The 22,236-nt window shown below is 41.9% G+C and overlaps 1 protein-coding gene across 1 annotated transcript in view; it reads right to left on the bottom strand.

Annotated features, from left to right (window-relative positions):
• Window positions 1–22,236, bottom strand: part of PALLD (palladin, cytoskeletal associated protein) — a 188,676-nt gene that overhangs the window by 24,451 nt on the left and 141,989 nt on the right. The window contains exons 9-12 of the mRNA XM_015416244.1: window positions 21,265–21,960; window positions 9,148–9,283; window positions 7,878–7,979; window positions 4,018–4,239 (exon numbers count right to left, since the gene is read on the bottom strand). Of these exons, the coding sequence (XP_015271730.1) occupies window positions 4,018–4,239; window positions 7,878–7,979; window positions 9,148–9,283; window positions 21,265–21,960 (1,156 nt within the window). The remainder of the gene's footprint in view (window positions 1–4,017; window positions 4,240–7,877; window positions 7,980–9,147; window positions 9,284–21,264; window positions 21,961–22,236) is intronic.

Genomic DNA, 22,236 nt, shown 5'->3' on the forward strand with positions numbered 1-22,236 from the left:
GGTAAACACAGGAGCTACTTTCCTTAAGATTTTTCGGGGTTAGTTTCTTTTTTAAAGGGCTCACAGAATTGCACTGATGGTCAAGCCAAGCTTCTGTCCAGTCAGGCTAAGCCAGAACCTACTCACTCAAAGCTTTCCCCAAGAAGGGCGATATGGATCAGACCTGAACCAGCAGCCAATGTCCACTGTGCTGTCCCCTCCTCTCTCATGGTCTCCCAGAGTGAAGGCCACGAAGGATTGATTTTGTTTGTATTCAGACTAAGACCTATGCACGTACTTGCTGCTTATAATTACTTTGAAATGTTATCAGTAACTATGAACTGAAAGAGGAAAGAGCTGCTTTAATTTACAACAGGAAGGGCCAGAGCAAGAAAAATAACTTCTTTTTTCCCCCCTATCCACTGTATACAGACTTAGATTTGTTTGACTTCTGGACCAGTTCTAGCGTTGTCAAGCACAAATACTTAGGGAAGGATGTAACAAGTGTGTGCAAAAAGGCACCATCACAGAACACAATTATTGGGATTACAGTGCAGGCCGATACAGTGGCTGCATTTAAAACCGAAGGAAAATCGTCGGTACGCAGGCCGATACAGTGGCTGCACACGCATTTAAAACCGAAGGAAAATCGTCGGTAGTATAGTAAGGAAAGCAGGATTTTCCTCAGTACTGTTATTCAGGCCAATCAATAAATTCCTTTACAGCATTCATTACTCCAGTCTCCAGAACCCCACTATGAATGAAACGGTGCATGGAAAACTCACATGAGGAGCTTTGATCTTGTAAGTTCTGTGATGGTGGGGTTAATGACGAGAACTGGCATCAAAGCTGCTGGCGAAAGAAGCTAATCAGGAACAGGGGAGGAAAGGAATGAATGTTGCAAGAAGGATTTTAAAAATGGCCCCAAGGAGGCAGTATAATAATTGACAACATGAGAGTTTTATATGTTATGATTATTTTGCTTCAATTATAAGATTATAATTAACAACATGAGAGTTTTATGTGTTATGGTTATTTCAGTACATTTATTGTATATTTACTGAAGATATTTATAAACGTGGCCTAGAATTTACTAGGTTCCTAAACTAGCACTTAAATACATAGCTTAGCTTAACTTCTCTTGTTTTCGGAACCTTATGTGTTCCAGTATCATTATGGCAACAGGGCTATTTCAGGTTAGGAAACCAGCGGAGAAGGGGAGACCACCCCCCACCCGCAGTCCAATCCAAACTGGGTCCCTGATCTCCTGCTTATTAAATCTGAAAAAATGCTGGGAGATGAGGAAATGTACCCCTCTGGTTTGACCCTGACACCTTTAAAAGTGGATTAGATAAATTCATGGAGGACAGGTTCATTAACAGTTATTAGCCATGAGGTCTCCATGTTCAGAGGTAATATACTTCTGAATGCCAGCTGCTGAGGGCAGCAGCATTTGCCTTCTGTGCCCTCTGCATCTGGTCAACCATTGCTGGAAACAGGTGCTGTGGATTGATCCAGCAGGGTTCTTCTCATGTACTTAAATTAGACAGCCACTCTGATGAAACATTACTGATCTTTGCATTTCCAAGCAAAATGGTATATTGTCCAACATTCATGTAGACTATAACAGTGAACTCTTCCAAGTTCATCATATTTCCTGATGATTGAACACCATCCATTTATTACTGAGCTGCAAGGGCAGGTCTTTAAATTCTAACAATATCCCCCTCATTTAGCAATACTCGTGGGGCTTGCATTGAAGATTACTTGTCAGAAAAGAAAACCCTTCCATGTAGGATTCTCAGGTACTGATGAGGTCAAATGATTTAATTACACCCAGGCATCAGTTATACTTGCTTCCTCGTGTGCAGACTTGCAAAACTTCCCTGGTGCCAATAAAGGACTTATTAATGTGTTTCCATATGCTGACCTAACTTTTATTTGAATCACTAAAGATATACTTTCATTTCTAAACCTATAGGTTAGTAATGACATAGCTGCAAAAATAAGTTTGAACTTGTTTGTATCATAATGTTACTTGACATCTGTTGGTCTTGTAAGAGCCAGTAATTATTTTATAACACACTTCTTTCATTACAGAATTAGAAGGCTTGCCAGGAATTAAATCAGCAGGGATACATGTTGACATTAAATTGTGTATCCCTGATGTCCTAGATTAACATTATTATAATGATGTAAACTTTACTTCCATGTATGGCTTTTTACTTATAACTTGGTTGTGCAATAATTAAACACATCACGTCAATGCCCTTCCTCAATCTCCAAGCAATGTTTTTGCCCCTGGTGTTAATGTTATCCCATGATGCCATCACATGCCACCTTTGTCTACTTTGATTTCAAAAAAATTTAAAATTGCAACCCATCAAATTGTAATCAATTATATTCAGTGTAGTGTAGTGGAAATGAATTATGGAGAAAAAAAGATACTATGCTCATTTTTTCACATGTAGACATCCTCACTTCAGAATCTGAAATCATAATTTTAAAACTCAAGGTACTCAAGATCTCATCTGTGAGGGCAGTTCAACTGGTCCACCTTGGAGACCCTGACTGTGTGGAAAGGTGGCATAAAAATGGTTTAAATAAAATAAATAAAACCCTGTGCATATACAGATGCATCCAAATACTCAGCTTCTGCACTCAAGACTTGAGTTAAAGATAAAATGTAGGTTTTGTAACTTAGTCAGATGTTTAAATTTCCAAAATAAAAACAATTATATGAAATTTCAAACTATTAACTATTATTAACTTTAATGGTATGCATAATGATATTATATAGGTTAGACATTTACTACAAATTACAAAAGAAACCTCATTTCAAAGGTGGGGCAAATATTCATAAAATGCAACGCCCCAACAATTTATACTCAGTGCTAATACTTAGATACTCAGTATGCTATTTAAACGGCACGTGGGAGAAAAAGGCAAAAACACTCCTCCTCCTTGCAAAAAAATACATTGCATAGGCTGCAGTTCTAAGGACACTTTCCGAGGACTAATCCCCATTGGATAACATGCGTTTACTTCCAAGTAGATTTGCTTAGGATCTTTAGGCATATCTAGGGCTGCCAGCTCCCCAGTCAGGGCACGGAATCCTGACTCCAGCTATCATTTCCTGCCATCACTCTGAGTGGTGACAAGAGAAAAATAAAATGGCCATCAGCCAATAATGTGATGTCACTTCCAGGAAAACCTGTAAGCGCCTTCAGTGCCTCTCTGGGAATTGGCTAAAACCCTTTGGTAAAACCACTGAATTTTTGGCAATTCCTAGAGGGGCCTGACCTATCTTCTGGGGAAGAAAACAGAAGCCATGGTATAACACCTCTTATTAAGAACAACCAAAAGAAAACACCATAACACAGTGTGCAAACTTTCAAGTTCTTGAAAACTTTGCATCAGGCTAGATTAAAAAACAAAACAAAAAGTTCTTCCAGGCCATGCGCTTAAAACCCCTTTTTCTGCATCTTGAGCAGAATGCTCAGGTGACTTCAGTGGATGCAATGTGTATCAAATTCTATCCATGGAATTTTGGGAAGACAGAGCAAACCCCCTCCCCCCAAAGCCATCCAATTCAAAATATAAAAATGAGCAGTTAATCAAATGGACCCAACTGAAGAAAACTCTTCATCAGGTCTCTCCTACCATTATTTGTTTTAACATCCAGCCTGAGGAAGAGGTCTGTGCTGTTTTAGTTTGAACAGAGATGTCCAGTAAGTTGAATGCCATATCCTGAGGAAAGTCTTGCATGCAGACACATACAAGCACATGGCCACGTCACACAGTTACCTTGCTGTGAGATGAAAGTTGCCAGATGCTCAAGTTTAGCCTTGAACCCCCCCCCCCATTAAAACAAAAATTGGTTTTTTCCCTAATGGGGTAAAGCCAAGAGGAATATGCACATAGACCTTCCTGCACTTCCTGCATTATCCACAAATAAGGGAAACATCTATAGATGCCCCTGTCCAATCTAGTCTGGTGCTCTTATGTGCAACTCCAGACAGGTTTCCATTCCCTCACCTTTGGCTTTGGATTTCCAGAAACTCTGCAAGTAAACGTGACTGGCATTCCTTCAAATATTTTGTAATGTTTCAGCTTTATCTCAAAATATGGTGCCACACTATTATCCAGGGGCTCTTCTCCATGCTCCACCTCATCATCTGACTCTTCTACAGGAGTCCTCTCCAGCCGAAATTCGATCTCACTGATCAACCTCTGCTCAAAGCTGGAGACTTTGTATTCCTACCAAAAATAAAACATTCAAGGTTAAGTCCCATCTTTATTTGATAAATAGTTTGACATGCTCCTAATTAACTCCATTCTGCAAATTCTCTTCCCCCACCATCCATTAGGATTGCACACAAAGAAGGAAACAGTATTATATAGACAAGCAAATTGTAACAACCTCAGTCCTAAATGAGTTCCTTATGAAACAATGGGCACACACAATAAGATGTCTGGATTGCATTTCAAGCCATCCTAAAACTTCTGCCACACACTAACTATTCTTCCCCCTCCAATTCCACACACTGCAATTAGCTTTCCTTGGGAATGCAGCTAAACAATGGTTGGAAACAGATGTCCAGCAACCATGGGGCAGATGTTGGCAACTATACTGTGGCTCTACTGAAAGGAGAGGTGGTCATCTGAAGATTTCAGCCTTGCCACGAGCTCAGAGTCACAATCTTCCTGCAGTGGGAAAGCAAAGGATAAAGATAATGCTGGATTTAAAAGACTTTGGCGACTATGGAGGACTACCTTTCCACATGGGTAGAAATGACACGTAGTTACTTGTTAAAAGTCTAGTGTGCAGTTAAGAGCTTTATTGTGCACCAGTTTCCACATACACACACAGACATACAGCCATTTCTAGGAAAGAAATAGCACACATCTAATCATGGGAAATTACTGTACAAAACACCAAAATATTATGCCTTTTAAAGAATCATGTCCCACAACAGAAGAGACCAATGGTGAATGTCTGGGGACAGCATTGTAAAAGCCAGGAAAGGAAACAGAAAGCATCAGTGGACAGCAATCCAAGAAAGAAGGAGAAATATTTAACCTTTTGAACATCCACAGGAGTCAGTACAGAACCATCAAAAGAGCCAATTTCCTGTAAAGGCAGAAGAGAAGAGGGATACTGGAAACAAGATAATACACAGCAGTCTCAGAAAGCTCTTTTGTTAAAGTCCACTACATATGATAACACATGCAAATGATTGACGAGGATGGTTTGAATCACCAACACTGGGATTTCAGTGAAGAAGCAGAAATGACTGGTGTCTTTAAAGTCTACTTTTTACTTCACTGCTGAATTTGGGTGGTATCCAAAAATAGAGTTTCCGTATGGAGAAAACAAAAGGATCTCAAGATGACAAGGACTGTGTTTTATCGTCAAACACTGAAAGATCAAAGAGATAGAATGAACAAGAACAGAAGCAGATGTTAAAAGTGTTCTTCCACCGTATGTCCAAGGGGAAAGTGAACTGAAAGCACTATGCTGTATGGTACAAAGGGACAAATGTTACACATGGATTTGGCTAAAGCACCCTTACTTTATGGGAATGGGAATCTATTATCTGGTACTGTGCTCTTACCATACCATAAGCAGACACTACATTTTTGGAGATGTAAGAGAAATTCATGCATCCATCTATATAATTAAACATAACCACCCCAATCCAACTACTGCTATCTACCCTTGGTCTAGCTGGTCCTCAGAACTTGCTCATTTCTGCTTTAAGTTGACCTGCTGTTAGCTGATTTGACTGATGAGCATATATCCATGTTTTCTCTGTTAGAGATTTCTGCACATTTCCTATGCCAAACTTTTGATTTTCTACAAGTTATTACTTCATGCTTTTAAAGCTGATTCCCCCTCCCCCACATTGTAACATTTAAGCATGTTACAAGGGAAAATGGCACGATCCATTTATTTAGAAAATCTGAAAGCGGCCTTCCCATACCTGTTTGAGGCAGCTCATGACATCTCTTCCTATGCATGCAAGTCTGTGCATGGAACAGGTTATCCTATAACACTGCCCTTTCCTCTCACTCCCAGCATCCAACACTAGTAGTACCTCCATACAGCTGGCCTTGATTGCCAATGAGAAAGCAGCTCTGCTTCTCCCCAGGGCCCTGATTTATAAGCTACTCACCCAGGAGGAGGCTCTGGCTAGGGTTGCCAGGCACCCCAGTGGAGGTGGGGGTCCCCCACCGTCAGGCCCTGCCCCCAGCTGCCAATTAGCTGGCTGGCAGGGACTTACCAGTAGAAAGAGGAAGGCTCAAGCCACATTGCCATCGTCTCACAGTAAGTGATGCCATCACGCCAGTGACTTCTGGGTGAAACTCTGGTATTTGGGCAAAAAAATCTATGGTAGAAGCCTGGTGTAACATAGAGGTTTTGCCCAAATACCAGAGAATTACGTGGAAGCCACTGGCATGATAACATCACTTCCTGTGTAATACCAGCAATGTGGCCTGGGCCTGCCTTTTTCTACTGGTAAGTACCCCCCCCCCCATCATCCGCCGGTTGCCAGGAGGGACTTGGCTACCCTAGCTCTGGCTCAAACAGTAACCCTTCACAAATTACAGGGAATGCACATTCAATCTGTGTACAGTGTACACTTGATTATTCTTTATATGTGCCTTAAGTAATTCTCATGCTCTACTCAATGCATGTACCACAGACTGTGTGACTTAAACGTTTACTCAAGTACTTGTCCCTGGTTTCATGTGTAAAGCATTGGCTCTTTCTTACAAACAGGTGTAAGCATGTACATGCGGGTTGTACATGTTCACATAAAATATGAACAGGGCTACTGGCAAACACGAGTTAACTACCTACTCTCTCTTCAGCAGTCTTAATGAATCTCCTGCTTGAAACCTAAACTAAACTAAGGCCCCTGCCACACGGCAGGGAAAAGCCTCTTTAAAGTGCGGCTTTTAAAAGCCGCGCCAACGTTGACACGGCGCGGCGGGATCACACAGATCCCCCGGCCGCGCCGCCTTTTCTCCCCGGCGCGATCAAACGCCGGGGAGAAAACACGTCCCGAACGGGAGCCGGCTGAACTGCGCATGCCCGAGCATGCGCAGTTCGGCTCCAGGCCGGGGTTGAGCCGGCGCAAGGGAGCGCCGGCGATCAAACGCCCGGCCTGAAGCGCGCCAAGGAGTTGAACCACCGAGGTAGGTGGTGTCAACTTGAGGCGCGTTTTCTCAGAAAGGGCCAGTTTGGGGGCGGAAGCAGAACGCTTCCCAGATGTTGTGGTGTGATCGCGCTGCTTTGATCCGCCCCCAAACTGGCCCGCAACTGGCCCAAATCGCTGCGTATGAACGGGGCCTAAATTTTCTTAAAGACTAGAAATTCTGCCCTTTTAGTGCTGGATTACATATTCCTACCCCCTTGAGGGGGGTGCAAAAAGGAATGTGACTGTCTCATTCACAGGGGCACGTCTAGTCTTCCTTCACTCACACCCAATCAGTTATATATGCGCTGGTTATTATGGGATTCAAATACAGATGAGGCATGGCACACACTGACATTGCCTAGTTTGGCTCTCAAACTTGCCTATTTTTCCTTCAGACAAGGACTTGTGGTCTGAGGTCTGGCATAGCCAACTGCACTCCGGCAGTCAAAGCTTGTGAAAAGCCCTGGGGGATGGAAAAAAGAACGCAGCCCTTCCTTAGCAGCAGTTCATGGTTCAAGCCATAAGACCAGACAAGCATGACTCTCTTCTCAGCAAAAAAGGCAATGTCTTAATCAACCCTCCAAAAGGAAGGGGGAGGGGAGAGTAAAAGATGCAGAGAGACCCGGCAAGGGAAAAGGAGAAAATGGTTGTTGTGCTTTGCAAGAGGAAAAGTAAGCTACATAGCAGCACCTGGAGTGCCACGTCTTCTTCTGGCTCCTGGATGCTGAAGACGGTTGCAGCACTGTCAGCCCCTAGCAGTCGACGAGCCATCTTCTCCTCGTAGGTTAACTTCTAAACCAAAAGGAGAAAAAGGAGTTCCAATATCTCAGGCTAATAAGCATGAGGAGGACATGCTGAACAACTGCAGCACATTTTGAAGTACATGAATATAACAATTTAGTTTCTGGAATAGGCTTTCCCAGATCTTTGTAACCAGAAGTACATGGTTATAGCTGACATTATGATATATACATCATTTATATATATATATGTGTGTGTGTGTGTGTATACACACACACACACAAACGGTCTTTTAGTGCATGCAAAAGTTTGAAAAAATTACCTATCCTTTGTATTTCTGCCTGAGTCACTCATCCATTCACACCTCTTCCAATCAGAATGCAGATTACTGACTCAGACAGAGATGCAAAGTGCAGGTTCATCTGAGGGTGGTTAATTGGGATATCACTTTTCACTGGGAATGATGTAATGATCCAATCACATCTGATGTTCATTATAATGCCTCGTGTCAGTATTTAAACAACAAAAACACAGCGTGTTTTGTCAGAGTTTGCATTTTTTCTATTTAAGGTGCTTTGTTCTATTCATAATACTGTGGTATAGTTGTGATATTTTTAAAAAGCCAAATCTACATCGCAAAACAAAGTACTGTTACTTATATTACTCCCAAAATGAAAATAAGAAAAAAAACCCAAGTAGTCAATTAAATACTACTTTTCTTTCTCTGTTATAAAATTGTTCACTGAAAATAGAAAAGCTAAGAGCATAAAGTAAAATGAAGATTTTAGATCACATCTTCAGATAATGCAAACCAACTTATTAGAGAAAGCAGATGGATTTCCTTTGCTAGTAAAATTCTTAGGCATTTAGGAACTATGAAAACTGCAGATCTTTGTTTCTCTCACCCCAACAGATTTTATTTATTTATAAAGCCCCGCCGAGGCTGCTTTATACTGAATCAGAACATTGGTTTGCCAAGCCGTTGTCTAAGACTGGCAATGGTTCTCCAGAGCCTCAAGCTGAGATCTTTCACATCTCCGACTACTTAATCCTTTTAACTAGAGATGCTGGGTATTGAACTTGGGGCCTTCTGCAGGTATAGTAGATCTTCTACCACTGACCCATGAACCCTCTCCTTTCCAAACATGTGATTTTTGGGAACGGTTTAGAAAACTTCTCTAAATACCCAAAGCCCCCTCTGAATCTTCCTGTCACTTACTGGTTGACCATTGTTCAACAGGTCTTCCTTGAAGCGAAGCTTTCTTTCCAGATCCTGGATAACTGCATCTTTTGTGCCCTGAATTTCTTCATCAGATGCAATCCTAGCTGTTCTACCTGTTTTCTTTGGAAATCCTCTGCAAAAATATACAAATAGTTTACAGATCTAATTGGTTCCATTTATGAAAACAGCAACTGAAGAATTTGTCTTTGCAATGAAACTATTAACTTACAACATTATTGTTCAGTAATATTATGCAAAATTACCAAGTGGGCCATTAGCCAAGTAGCCATACAATGGCCATTAGCTTAGATTTTTTATACAAAGGGTTAGATAAGTCACAAGTGCCGATATTTTTACCAAAACAAGGTTGTAAAATATTTGCCATGTTATTACAAACAGATAGTACAAGTCTCTAAGCAAACATATATACCCTGATGAAACAGGCCTCATTTTTGAAAGACACATATGAAGGTGCCCTATACTGAATCAGACCACTGGTCCATCACAGTCAGTACTGCTAATTCAGACTGCCAGCAGCCAAAGCCTTAGGCAGAGAAGTCTTTTATATCACCTGCTCTCTGAATGCTGGAGATGCCAGAAATAAAGCTGGGACCTTCTGCATGCAAAGGAGACAGTACAAGAAAAGGACAACTAGGCAACAGTACAAGGAAAGCTCTTAATGTCATTAATAAATGCTGCTGTAACAATGAGGAAGGAATTTTGATATTTGTTAATGCAATGACTTCAATAATTGTAACAGCAATATTTCAAACTCAGCAAAGGTTTAGAATTAATGGTAATTTCCTTTTTTTTTTTTGAAACCCCCAAGAGGGTAATTTTATTGGTTTTTCAATAGACTACATAACTACAACAGAAAATATAGGAAGGGGGACTACAATAGGGAAAAAGAAAAGATACCCACACTAACTAAAAACCCAAGAGTAGGAGATCATTTCCGTGTTAAACTACATGTTAGTAAATACGTGTTAGTATAACAATATACTTGTGAGTTATTTTTAACTACTGCTTCAATGTTAGTAATTTTAATATTTTGAGAACACTTCTTGAGCATCTTCTTATTTTCATAGGGCTATTTTAAGAGTCCTTCTGCCCTTACTTTTGTCTTCTTTCTCTGAAATCATACACCGTTTTGCTTGCTCCCGCACCTGCTTCCTCCCCAGAGTCCTCCCCCGTTCCAAAGGTAGCAGAGTCACTCGATTTGGTTTCTTCATCTTTGAGTTCTGCTTCTGGCCCCAGCTGTTGTCTCAAAAATTCCTTTGCTTTAAAGATGGAGTCAATCTTCTCTCTTTTATCATTAATTTTAAAGATGACACCTTCAGGGATCGCCCAGCAATATTGTATTCCGTTTGTCTGGATGAAGAAATGAGATTCTTTGTAGCTTTTCCTCTTTTGACGGATTTCAAATGGGATGTCTTTTAGCGTCTTAATATTTGTATTCCCAAATTTCAGTGGATTTGCCGAAGTTGCCTTTAATATAACATCTCTGGTCTGTCTTCTTGTTCTTGCAAACTTGACTACAATCTCCCCAGGCAGGCTATTTTTTAAAATGTAATTAGAGTATACCCGATAGGCAGACTCTATATCTTTTATTATTTCATCCGCTGATAAGCCTGTTACTGGAGCGATGATCTCTCCCAGAGTCTTCTTCAAATCTTCTTTTTCCTTTTCAGGCAGTCCCTGAAATCTGAGAGTCATGTTTGCTTTCTCCATTTGCAGCTGAAGTAAACGGTTTTCCTGCAGCTTTTGTTTCATTTCCACCTCTGTCACTCTTTTCCTCATCTTCTTGTTCCCGGTGTCCATCTCTACCAGCTTCTCAGTTGCTTGCTCCACTTTTTTCTCCATCTCTGCCAGCTGGCGCTGCTGCAAGGCGAAGTTTTGGTTTAGTGTGGCCAGTTGCTGGTTAATACCACCGAGCTGCTCCAATACCAGTTTCAGCATATCTGCTAACGTCTTCATGACGTCTGCTCCCTCTTCCAATCTTGGACTCTGGCTGCCTTTTGGTTTTATTTTCCCTCGTGTAATGTAATGTAATGTCCTATGATGTCCCTCCCCAAGCTCCACCACCTTCCGATGATGGTTGGTTACTCACAGGAGGGGCATGGCAATATACTGGCAATATACGTAGCCACTTCTCTAGCTTGTGACATTTCTACAAGGGGATTTTCTACAGATTTTCAACTGTATATTTGCAGCCATAAGGGTTAGAAACTTGATTGCTGAATTCTCTACCCATACCACATTTGACATACAGCCCTATAGATATGCTAATTCCTGGAGAGCATGTTAATGTGCATTTTAAACAGCCCTTCCCCCTGATTCTCACAGCTGCATTTACTGGCATTCTTTGCTGTCTGAATGGATTGCTTTTCATACTTTGTAAACTGTCTTAAGTCTCTGGGAGGAAGGCAGACTATAAATGACACTAAGAACAACAACAATCAGCAATAGTACCCAAACCACCATATTCAAGAAGGGGGGTGTTTGTTTTTTGACGCAGGATTATATTTATTTGTTTGGTATCTGGATTGACAAAATAGGGGAGGTCCTTGGATTCAATTCTTCTTAGATTCCTACGTCCCATCTGCAGAATACCAAATTGTGTAGTGGGAATAGCCCTCCAAGCTGAATTGGGACAACCATCTTTTGAAGCCTGGGCTTGGCTGAAGGCTTTCCCCCTTAAAGTTAAAATTATACACTCCAACATCCAAGAGGGCCACCTCGGCTTAGTCAGAGAGGACTCTTATGTTTCCAACTGGGATAAACTTGTTGAGCAATGACTATAGCCCCTCAATGTTTCCTTGGACTCCCTCTATGCAGTTACCAGACAGGGAGCCATAAGAATGATTATAAACATAGATTATAACAGTACATTCTGTAGAGCATGATGCATTTGTTCTACTCAATTTGTTAGTATTCTTCCACCTGGAGAGCTTCCCAATTACTGCTTATATTTGACTGTTCCTCATTATAGGTAAAGGTAAAGGTTCCCTTGCTCGAAAGCCAGTCGAATCCGACTCTAGGGTTGCGGTGCTCATCTCTGTTTCAAAGCCGAAGAGCCAGCGCTGTCCGAAGACATTTCCGTGGTCATGTGGCCGGCATGACTAAACACCAAGGCACACGGAACGCTGTTACCGTCCCACCGAAGTGGTACCTATTTATCTACTTGCAATCTCTTGCTTTCGAACTGCTAGGTTGGCAGGAGCTGGAACTAGAGACGAGAGCTCACTCCGTCATGCGGCACACTCGGGCCTCGAACTGCTGAACTACTGACCTTCCACAGCCTGCAGTTCAGCATCTTAACCACTTGAGCCACCGCAGCTCCTCATTATAGGCATGCCTATACCATCTAGACTTTTAATGCCCTACACTTTTAATGCCCTACCATCTAGACTTTTGCAAGGGAGGTAACTTAAGATATCATACTCTGCTAGGGTATGTGATTGTGGTGCAGGTAGTGTAGACACTCTGTATCACATGGCCTTTAAATATAGTTACTTTTCTGAGCCTAGAAATCTTTTAATTCTTCCTTTGGTCCAAAATATAGATCATATGGAGATATTACCTTTTTTATTAGAAAATAATACCAGATCTATCACTCTCTTAGCTGTGAAATTTTATGCATCTGTGATAGATTTTTGCTGCCATTCAAATGGAGTCTAGCTTTTCCTATATTTTAGTAATCTGCTTAAAACTAATAAATTACAAAGCAGTATGTGATAGATCTACACAGAATGAGGAAACTTACAAATGAAATTTCAAATCGTTATGCTGCTGAAGGCATTGAGCCATGGAGCTTTTATTGGACAAAGGAAAGGAAAAAATGGGAAAACTTATAAAATACTGAAACCATTAATTCAGAATCTCTGAGCAAATGATACATTATTTCACCTTTGTCAAATTTAAATTTAAAAATAATTATAATATTTTCTATTGCTGGTATCTGATGCCAAAAAAGGAAAAAAGATACATGATGTTATTAAATATAAGGCATGACTTTTCTTTGAGGGATTGTTTACATATCTGTTATTTATGTCCCAATGTACAATTATTTTGGACAGAGATTGTGAGAGAAATTAAAGAAAATCTGTCCCTTACTTTCTTGTCATGTGACTTCCTGCAACATGTTTGTAGCTCAATGGGACCCATTTTTCTTCCTGGGTGTTAAAGATGAGTCCCAGATCAAAAAATGTTAGAGATTCCTATGCTTGCACATTACTTTTAATTGCTATGTTCTTTATGATGATCTAATTTACTTTAATCAAAATTACTTTTGAGCTATGTGAAAAAGTGGAATATGCATATTTTAAAGAAGTAAATAAAATAACGGGTTATTCACAACATGCAAATACAACTGCAATGCTCATCTGAAATTATATGTTTGAGCTGGCAGAAGGACTGGTGGGGGGAGTCTCCCGTAGTCTTGAATTCCATCAGTGCCCACCCCTGTCACAGTCTGATCCCGCACGACTGCTCTTAGAGTTTAGAATGAAGTTCAACAATACTTCCCAACGATAGATACAGGGAAAATAATTTCAGAAAACATGCCACATGTGGGGAGAAAAAGAAAATCATGTTTTCAGACATAGGGTGCAACCCTTGCAAAGTTGCAACTGATGTCAATGGAAACCACTTGGGAAATGAAAACTGCAGAGCAGCAGTGTTTGGTGGATTGTGCCCAGTCGGTAGAATCCAAAACCTGTCCATTATAACAAAACCACTAAAAAACCCCTCACATAGTTTCAACTATGAAGTTTCCTTTCAAACATGGCAGAAACTGTATGCATAGCCCACAAATACAGTAACCACAAAACAGTAAAATGTTGTTTCGAGCTCTGCTGAGGAACCCTGCATAAATAAACCTCTCTCCAGTACATGACATACACAGCATAGTTTTGTTTAGTTGAGATTGACAGCAAATTGCTCATCATTCTAAGAGTCTTTTTCCCGCAGCCACAGCAATCACCTGGAAATAGAAACAGACAAAAGCATATCGAAAACAAACTCTTCTAGAAGCAACTGTTTATCAAGAATGATCAGGTCAGTCTTTTTAGCTACTGTGCCAGTCCTGAAAGAGGCTGTCTTGCCTTTAAGTCTACACTAACTCAGGAGTAGCCCACAGCATATTTGAGTTTTGAAGTGAGATGAGATGCTGAACAATGTTTTACTCCCAGCCTTCAAAATTTTGGATGAACTTTGCTCAACAGCTCTGAAAATGTGAAATAATGTTGATACAGTTGCTACCAGACCATGGTCCATCTACTCCAGCATCCTGTTTGGTGTAGTGGTTAAGTGCGCGGACTCTAATCTGGGAGAACCAGGTTTGATTCCCCACTCCTCCACTTGCACCTGGCTGGATGACCTTGGGCAAGCCATAATTCTGGCACAGCTGTCCTTGAAAAAGAGCAGTTTCTGTCAGAGTTCTTTCAGCCCCACCTACCTCACAGGGTGTCTGTTGTGGGGAGGGGAAGGGAAAGGAGTTTGTAAACCGCTCTGAGACACCTTTGGGTAGTGAAGGGCGGGGTATAAATCCAATCTCTTCTTCTTCTTCTGTCTCACACAGTGGCCAACCAGTTCCTCTGAATGTGGAGGTTCCCCATAGTCACCATGGCTAGTATCCATTGATACACTTATCCTCCATGAATCTATCTAATCCTCTTTTAAGGCTGTTTAATCCTGCGGCAATTACTATATTCCTGTGGCAGCAAATTGCACATTGGATTGCAACATTCCTGGAGATTTGGAGGTGGTGCCTAGGGAGGCTGGATTTTGGGAACACGATGGAGTTCAGTGAAGTTATGATGCCACAGAATCCTCCCTCCAAAGCTTCCATCTTCTCCAGGGGAACTGATCTCTGAAGTCTGGAGATCAGTTAGGGTTCCCAGTCCCCAGGTCCGGGGGGAGGGAATCCCCTGCTTTCCGGTGCTCCTTTTTGCTGCTAGCCACCTGGCTGGTGGGGGAAACCCCACCCCAAACAGCCATGTAGCACGGGACATCCCTGATGTGATGAGGTCATGCAAAGTGACATAATCACATTGGGGTGATTATGCACAGTGCACAGTGACACTCTGGCTTTTGGGCAAAACTCTATGGTTTGAGGGTGATTTTACCACAGAGTTTTGCTCTCAAACTTCTGCACAACAACATCGCATCAGGGACGTCACATGACATCCCCGCCCCCTCCAGGAATGCCCCCCGGAATGCCCCCCCCCAACACCCCTGCTGCAGAGAAGGTAGGACCTGGCAACCCTAAGATCAGTTGTAGTTCATGGAAGCTGGAGGCTCTAAATGTTGAGGATGGTTCAGAAGAAAGGTTTCTGCCATTAACAGGAAATTAAAATTATTTAATACATTCTTCTTGTGCTGTTCAGAATCAGCGTATTTGGATACAAAATGGCAGAAAAATAAGCCATTATGAAAGTTTTCAACAATATGTGGAATCATCTGCCCACTAATAAAGTATAGTGCAATTCAAGTGTGGGTGAGCTGCCTACATCCAGTGGGACTCACTTTGCAGATTGCAAAGAGCCACATTCGCAGTTGCCATCAACCAAACAAGCCATGTGTACTTCCATCCCTGGCATGAGGCCTGCACCTCAGGAAGACTTACCTGTTCCTCTGGCACTGCCTGTTTTAAGGTTGGAACATATACCAACTACAAGCCAACTACAAGCCTCTCGAGGCAAGAGCCTTGCCTACTTTCCTGAAACAAGGGGCAGATGCCAAATTGGGGAACAGTGCTCAGAAGAACCACATATAGCACGTCAGCTACATGTGGATTCTGAACCACTGAAGGATTATTAGTGGCCTGCATCAATCATACCAAGAAGCGGTGACTTCAGAATATTTCAAATAGGTCTCAAGAGGCACTCTTTTGACCTACCTAGAGATTTCCTTGCAGAATGCTTAGCAAGTATCACTCGGGCAGACAAAGGTCAAGACAGAACCTTGCTTCCTTCAAGTGCATCACTGCTTCTCTCCTGCATAGCAGTCTTTTGTAACTCTAAATGTGTAGCTACCGAAGGGTTATCTAATTAAAAAAGGATGTTTCCATCTTGGTTACCAGTTGATCAGGAGCATATCAAGAAAATGGGCTTAATAGATGCCCGCACTGCGTTTACAGTAAGCCAGTCACAGCACACAAAAGATAAGCTAGGAAGCTATCAACAGGTCCTTTTGCAATGTCCACAGTGGCTGGTTTCTACAAGGGTTTCCCTTCTAGTTATGGAAGCGATACATAAGCTAGTGTGCCTTGCCTATCATAGTGTCTTGATCATAGTGTGTTTATCATAATTAACAAAGGGTTTATGCATAGTAAGCAGAATCATGGCCCTTATCTGTAACTTCCTGTTATAACAAAGGTGTTTGCCACAGCAGGCCACCATATTTTTCCACTTAAATGTGAGATGTCCTTTACCACACAAAGCATTGTTGCAACTGTACAGAGATATAGAACCTTCCACTGAGATTGCTCAAAACTATTAAAGATGAGGGGAAAGGAATCTGAAAGTCCTTGAATACATGAACTTTCAGTAATTAGTAAACCAAAATTGCAAAAATTTTAAGAGCACATTTGAAAGAGATGGCCAGCTGCTTTAATTCAGAGAAAGGAAAAAATTTGACACTATTTCCCCTGCAGCATTCCTTAATCCTCTCAATTCCCATAGTTCTTTCAGAGTGATTTACTGGTCTGCAGAACATGGAAATAGCTATTAAATTTAACATCAGCACTAAAGAGAAAAGATATCTTATGGTAATTGTGCAAAGTATAAACTATGTTCATTCCAAAGCAACATTTCCTCTCAAGTTTCAAAGGTATTTATTAAATTTGGTACATGCTATTCCGATTGAAGGTCATTACTGTCTGTTAGCAATTCTGTACATAGTCAGGTGCTAGTGAGCGTCCTGAGTAATATTACCAAAAATGTGGACAACCAAGCCTAAGCAAATTCTGCTTAAGTCTGTTCCTTTCAAGCTAACATACACATAAGCTGAAAATGTTTCCCCCCCCCGGTCTTTGAAAGGGATTCCAGTCTGGCCATGCATGGATGACTAATACTATATTCTCTTTCTAGTGGTTATATACTATATATTTTCAGTGTCTCCCTGTGAGCCAGCTGTGCTTTCAGGCATACCCAGGCAATTTCATGAACATAAACAAATGGAAAAATCTGGATCACCCTTCCAAGACAAGTGAACGCTGGACTTTCATAAACAGAGGGGAATAAACAGAACCAGTTCCTGTTTCTACTATGCAGTTCAATTTCCCCATTTAATGTGTATATAATCAGAGGTCTACCTTTGCATCTGAGGCAGAAATGCACACCATCAATCCAAAAGAAGAAGAAAAAATCCGCCCCAAAATAAACAGTCACAGTTCTGGTCACATTCTACATTTTGCTTTTCAATGCACCTGCCAGGGGAAAAATTCTCTACACTTTCTAGTTTCAAATACTGACATATAAGTAACTGGAAGGAACCAATAGAAGAATTACAACCAGTGCTGGTAAGCAGAAATCAGGAATGGCAATAGCCAGGAACACCCTGGCTGTGGCCAAAAGCATGAAAAAGTGGGAGTCTTTAAAAAAAAGAAAAAAGGAACAATATTCCACAAATCAGCAGACCAGTGTGGCATGGGCATTCACTGACCCCTTTACCCAGAACCTTCCCACAACAGAAAATATGAGAGCAGTTCTCTTACATCTAAGCAAGCTTCCTGGTACAGTGTTTGCCAAGCAGTTTTACAGGATCATGGTGGAAGGGAAGGGGCTAAATGCCTCCAGCAGGTTTAATGGGGACTTCCATAGCCCAATGAGTGGTGTTGCCCTCTCTATCCAATCCCTCTTACACACTCAGTTTCAACCCAATGCTTAGTCCTTAACTGATGATTACTAGGTACCAGAGTTGCTATTTCTAATGTTTTATTTATGCAGTAAGAAACCTACATTTTAAGTCAGACTTTTTTGTAAGAGTTTGGAAAGGATAAACCTATACACTGGCAAACTAGCATCTTCAAACTATCCAACTGGAAGAAGTTCACTTGAACAATGATAGCTCAGACAATGCTGCCAAATCCACAGTCTACAGAGGCCTCTAATTTACAAAGACGAATTTCCTTTGGGCTGAAATGTCTATGTGATATTTATTGCTCATGCTCTCATGCCACATATTTAGGAATAAATGTTATTGAGCCTTGATTGAAAGCTCTATAAAAAGTTGACTCCATGGGAAATCAAGATGTCTTCTTTTGGCCTTAGTTAAGTATGGATTCCATTCTTGTACATGCGCAGAATATTTTCAACAATTGCTTCCTTAACTTTCACCACAACTGTTGAGGTCATGTTAGCTATTAATTCTCCAGACTGTGAGCCAAAGGGAAACAGCCATTTGGGAAGTAGGGAGAAGGTAGCTCAGAGGGGCCTTCACTGAACAACATGATGAGTGGGAAGGCATTGTGTGGGAAAAGTTGACTGTAATGAGGAAGGCTGAAAGGAACACCTGACCAGGATCCAAACTGGAATATGGTGTCTCACAGTGTTATTCAAGAGCCAGCATAATCCTTCCTGTCTAAAACAGCCTGGAAATTCCAGGCCCCAGGGATATTAAGTTTGCTGTTACTAGAGCCAGGGCATTTTCGGTGGTGGCTCCTACCTGGTGGAAGGAGCTCCCGGAGGAGATCCGGGCCCTGCGGGACTTTTCTCAGTTCCGCAGGGCCTGTAAGACAAAGCTCTTCTGCCAGGCTTTTGAGTAGGAGCCGCCGCCACTTCAATTCCACCACCGATATGTTTGCAGCATCGCACCACCAGTGTTCCCTCTAAGCTGAGCTAGTGTGAGCCAGCTCACAGCTTTTTAGCCTCCGGCTCACACATTTTTGTCTTTGCTCAGGAAGGAGGGCTCCAGAGCGAACTGATTGATGCAGTAGCCAGATGGCTCGCTCACAACTTTAATGCCAGTAGCTCACCAAGCAGAATTTTGGTTCAGAAGACTCCACAGCTTAGAGGGAGCATTGCGCACCACTACCACTAATATGTGGTTCCATCTGGGTGTGAGGTGACCCTGGAAGGAGAGGGTGCTGACAAGTTGTGGGACCAATACCATTTGAAGAAGTTCTACCCCATCTTGCACTGACACTTTGTTGTTGTACTGTATTGTTTTATGGTTTTAGACTGTTTTATCTGTTTTAATTCTGGCACTTGTGCCTCGTTGTTAGCCGCCCTGAGCCTTCGGGGAGGGCGGGATATAAATCCAAAAATAAATAAATAAAAAAATAAAAAATAGGGTTTTAGTGAGGAGCTGTTGTCAAGCAGAGAGTTTTAAGCAGCCTCTGTTTTGGGACCTTATCAGATGAAGCAACCCTAAAGAAAACAAGGCATCAAAGCTATGATAGTTTCAGGAATAACTGGAGGCATTTACACTCTCTCCTCAGTTCTTTGGTGGCCAAGTTTCGCAGTTCACTAAAGGATACTGACATTGCTTAAGGCTGCACCTGAGCTACAGTGCTGCTCTGCTGGTGTGCAGCCTTTCCTTGAACAATAACCAAGAGAGGCACTGTAACAAATAAACAAACCCAGTGGACCTGAAGAATGTCATCTGTAAGCATGCTTTAAAACATTAACCAAGACTGTAAATAAGCTTTGGATAGAAGATATTCTCATTTTTAAAACATTCTTTGTTTTGTAAAAGGGGAATGAGAATCTACTGCCAATGGAAAGGTCAGTTTAAGTATGCTGGACTTTCTAGTACATTCCAAAATAATATTTCACCATTGCAGTGTAAAGAATTATGTACTGATTGGTTCTTGTTTGTGCATCTAAATCTCCAGCACTGTCTCCTTTGTGTACACATTCTCAGGCGAGTACACATAGTTTGGGTTATAATTTGAGGCTACGTACATATTTCTGTGGTTTAAGTCAATCACTCTGTGTAGCAGATCACACGTTATGGAGATGAGAAGAAAAAAGAGCTTATTGCCCAGTTTCCACCAACAGCAACACTCTGTATTCATAGAAATAGGTGCTCAGATGCTAGACCCTATGTCTAATGACAAGACCTGTATAGAGTACACATGGCTCATAACCAAAACACAGACATCTCTGATTGGCACCACCTATTCATCAAGCATTTAGCTACAACTGAAGATAACCTACAACTCTAGTGGAGCACTGTAGAGCAACTCTGGATATACATTAAGTATTCTAAGACAATGAAGTACCTTTCTTCCTATATCCACAATATGAAACTGCCATGAGCAACTCATGGGCGATTTCCAGCAACATCTTGTAAGAAAGAAAGAAAGAAAAGAGTCCAAGACTGGTTGTCCTGCAATGTACGTAGAAGTCCATGATGCACAAACATGATGCACAAATATAACTGCCATGCAGATGTGCTTTGAGGTCTCATGTCAAGAATACTAGAGATCATCCCAGATGTGGTCCAGGTAAAGGGAAAGGGAAAGGTTTCCCTTGCTCGAAAGCTAGTCAAATCCGACTCTAGGGGGTGGTGCTCATCTCCGTTTCCAAGCCAAAGAGCCAGCGCTGTCCAAAGACTTCTCCGTGGTCATGTGGCCGGCATGACTAAACACTGAGGTGCACAGAACACTGTTACCTTCCCACCAAAGCAGTACCTATTTATCTACTTGCAATTTCTTGCTTTCAAGCTGCTAGGCTGGCAGGAGCTGGGTCCAGAGACGGGAGCTTACTCTGTAACACGGCACTAGGGTCTCAAACTACCGAACTACAGACCTTCCGGTCTGCAGCTCAGTGGAGCTCTCGTTTTTTTTTTTTAAAAGGTAATTAATGGCCCTACATGGCTGCTTGTACCTCTTTTCCTTCTTATGGAACTAACTGCAACTTGAAAGGAGTTATTTAAATCACTGAAGAGAGACAGGAGGAAACATTAGAATATCACTTCCACCACCAACCCTTTCCTGATTTTGTATAGCTGCTAGTTGGCTTGGAGAGATCAAAAGCCAGTAATAATATCATGAATCTCTCATGTCATGTCTAATTTAGCATGATGTGCCTGAAAAGGTACAGAACTAAAAGTGAAAAGAAGAGACATCAATAATGTTTCAGAAGTTTAAATGTTTCTACTTACGGAGGCGTGACACCCTTCGGAAGTCCAAGTGCATTGACAGCAACAGGAGAAGGCTGAGATGGTAGCATGGAACTAAGGAAGGCTGCTGGGGATTGGGTGGAGTTGGAAAATCGAGACGTGGGAGATAGACTGCGGGAGGGTGATGGGACAGAGGTTGGGAGAGGAGGTGGAGGAGGTGGTGGCAGTGGGAAGGAATCAGCCACTGAAAAGGTGGACGTTGGACTAAAAACAGGGGGAGGTGGCGGTGGTGGTGAAGGGGAAGAAGGAGACCAGGAGTATTCCCCTTCAGGAGCAAAAGGCTGAGAGAAAGGGGGGACAGATGTTCTGCCGAATTGTTTCTGGGAAGCAGTGGGAGACATTGGGGATGGGAGGCTGGAGGTGGAAGATCCAGATGAAGGAGTCATGTAGCTTGAAGCAGGGCTGATGTTCTGGGCGGCAATGAACTGCTTAGGACGGGCATAGTTGAAGGAGCTGGAGGACTGCATAGTGGGAGCAGAATGAGAGTTGAGAACGCTCATTTGCACAGGAGGAACAATGGAGTGGCTGGATTCAAGTTCTTGGAATGAAGGTGGAGGGGGGAAAGATGGCGATGAGGGCAGGCTCTGGTAGACACCAAGTTGCTGCTGATGAGAACACTGACTCGCTTCTTTTTCCAGGCGGATTTGGTTCTGCAGCTGCTGAAGTCTTAAAGGGTCCCTGTACATACAAATAAAAAGGAGAAATCTGGTTAGAAGAAAGCTAATTTTTTGCTTCTATTTTTGCCCTGGGGTATGGAGAGAAAAGAGAGAAATACCTACCTGGCTCTCTGCAGGCAAAGCATTCCCAACTTCTAACCGTGGCTAACAGTTTTGGGAAAAGATGTGGCATCATGCATTTCCTCCCCCTCTAGCTCATTCCCTCTTGTGTGTAAATTCTCCCTCCCCTTCCTTCTGTGGCACTAACCATGATTAAGAGTTACATCAAATAACCCAT

The sequence above is a fragment of the Gekko japonicus genome, unplaced genomic scaffold, assembly GCF_001447785.1.
Source record: "Gekko japonicus isolate JY-2015 unplaced genomic scaffold, Gekko_japonicus_V1.1 scaffold593, whole genome shotgun sequence".
NCBI classification, from domain to species: Eukaryota; Metazoa; Chordata; class Lepidosauria; order Squamata; family Gekkonidae; genus Gekko; species Gekko japonicus.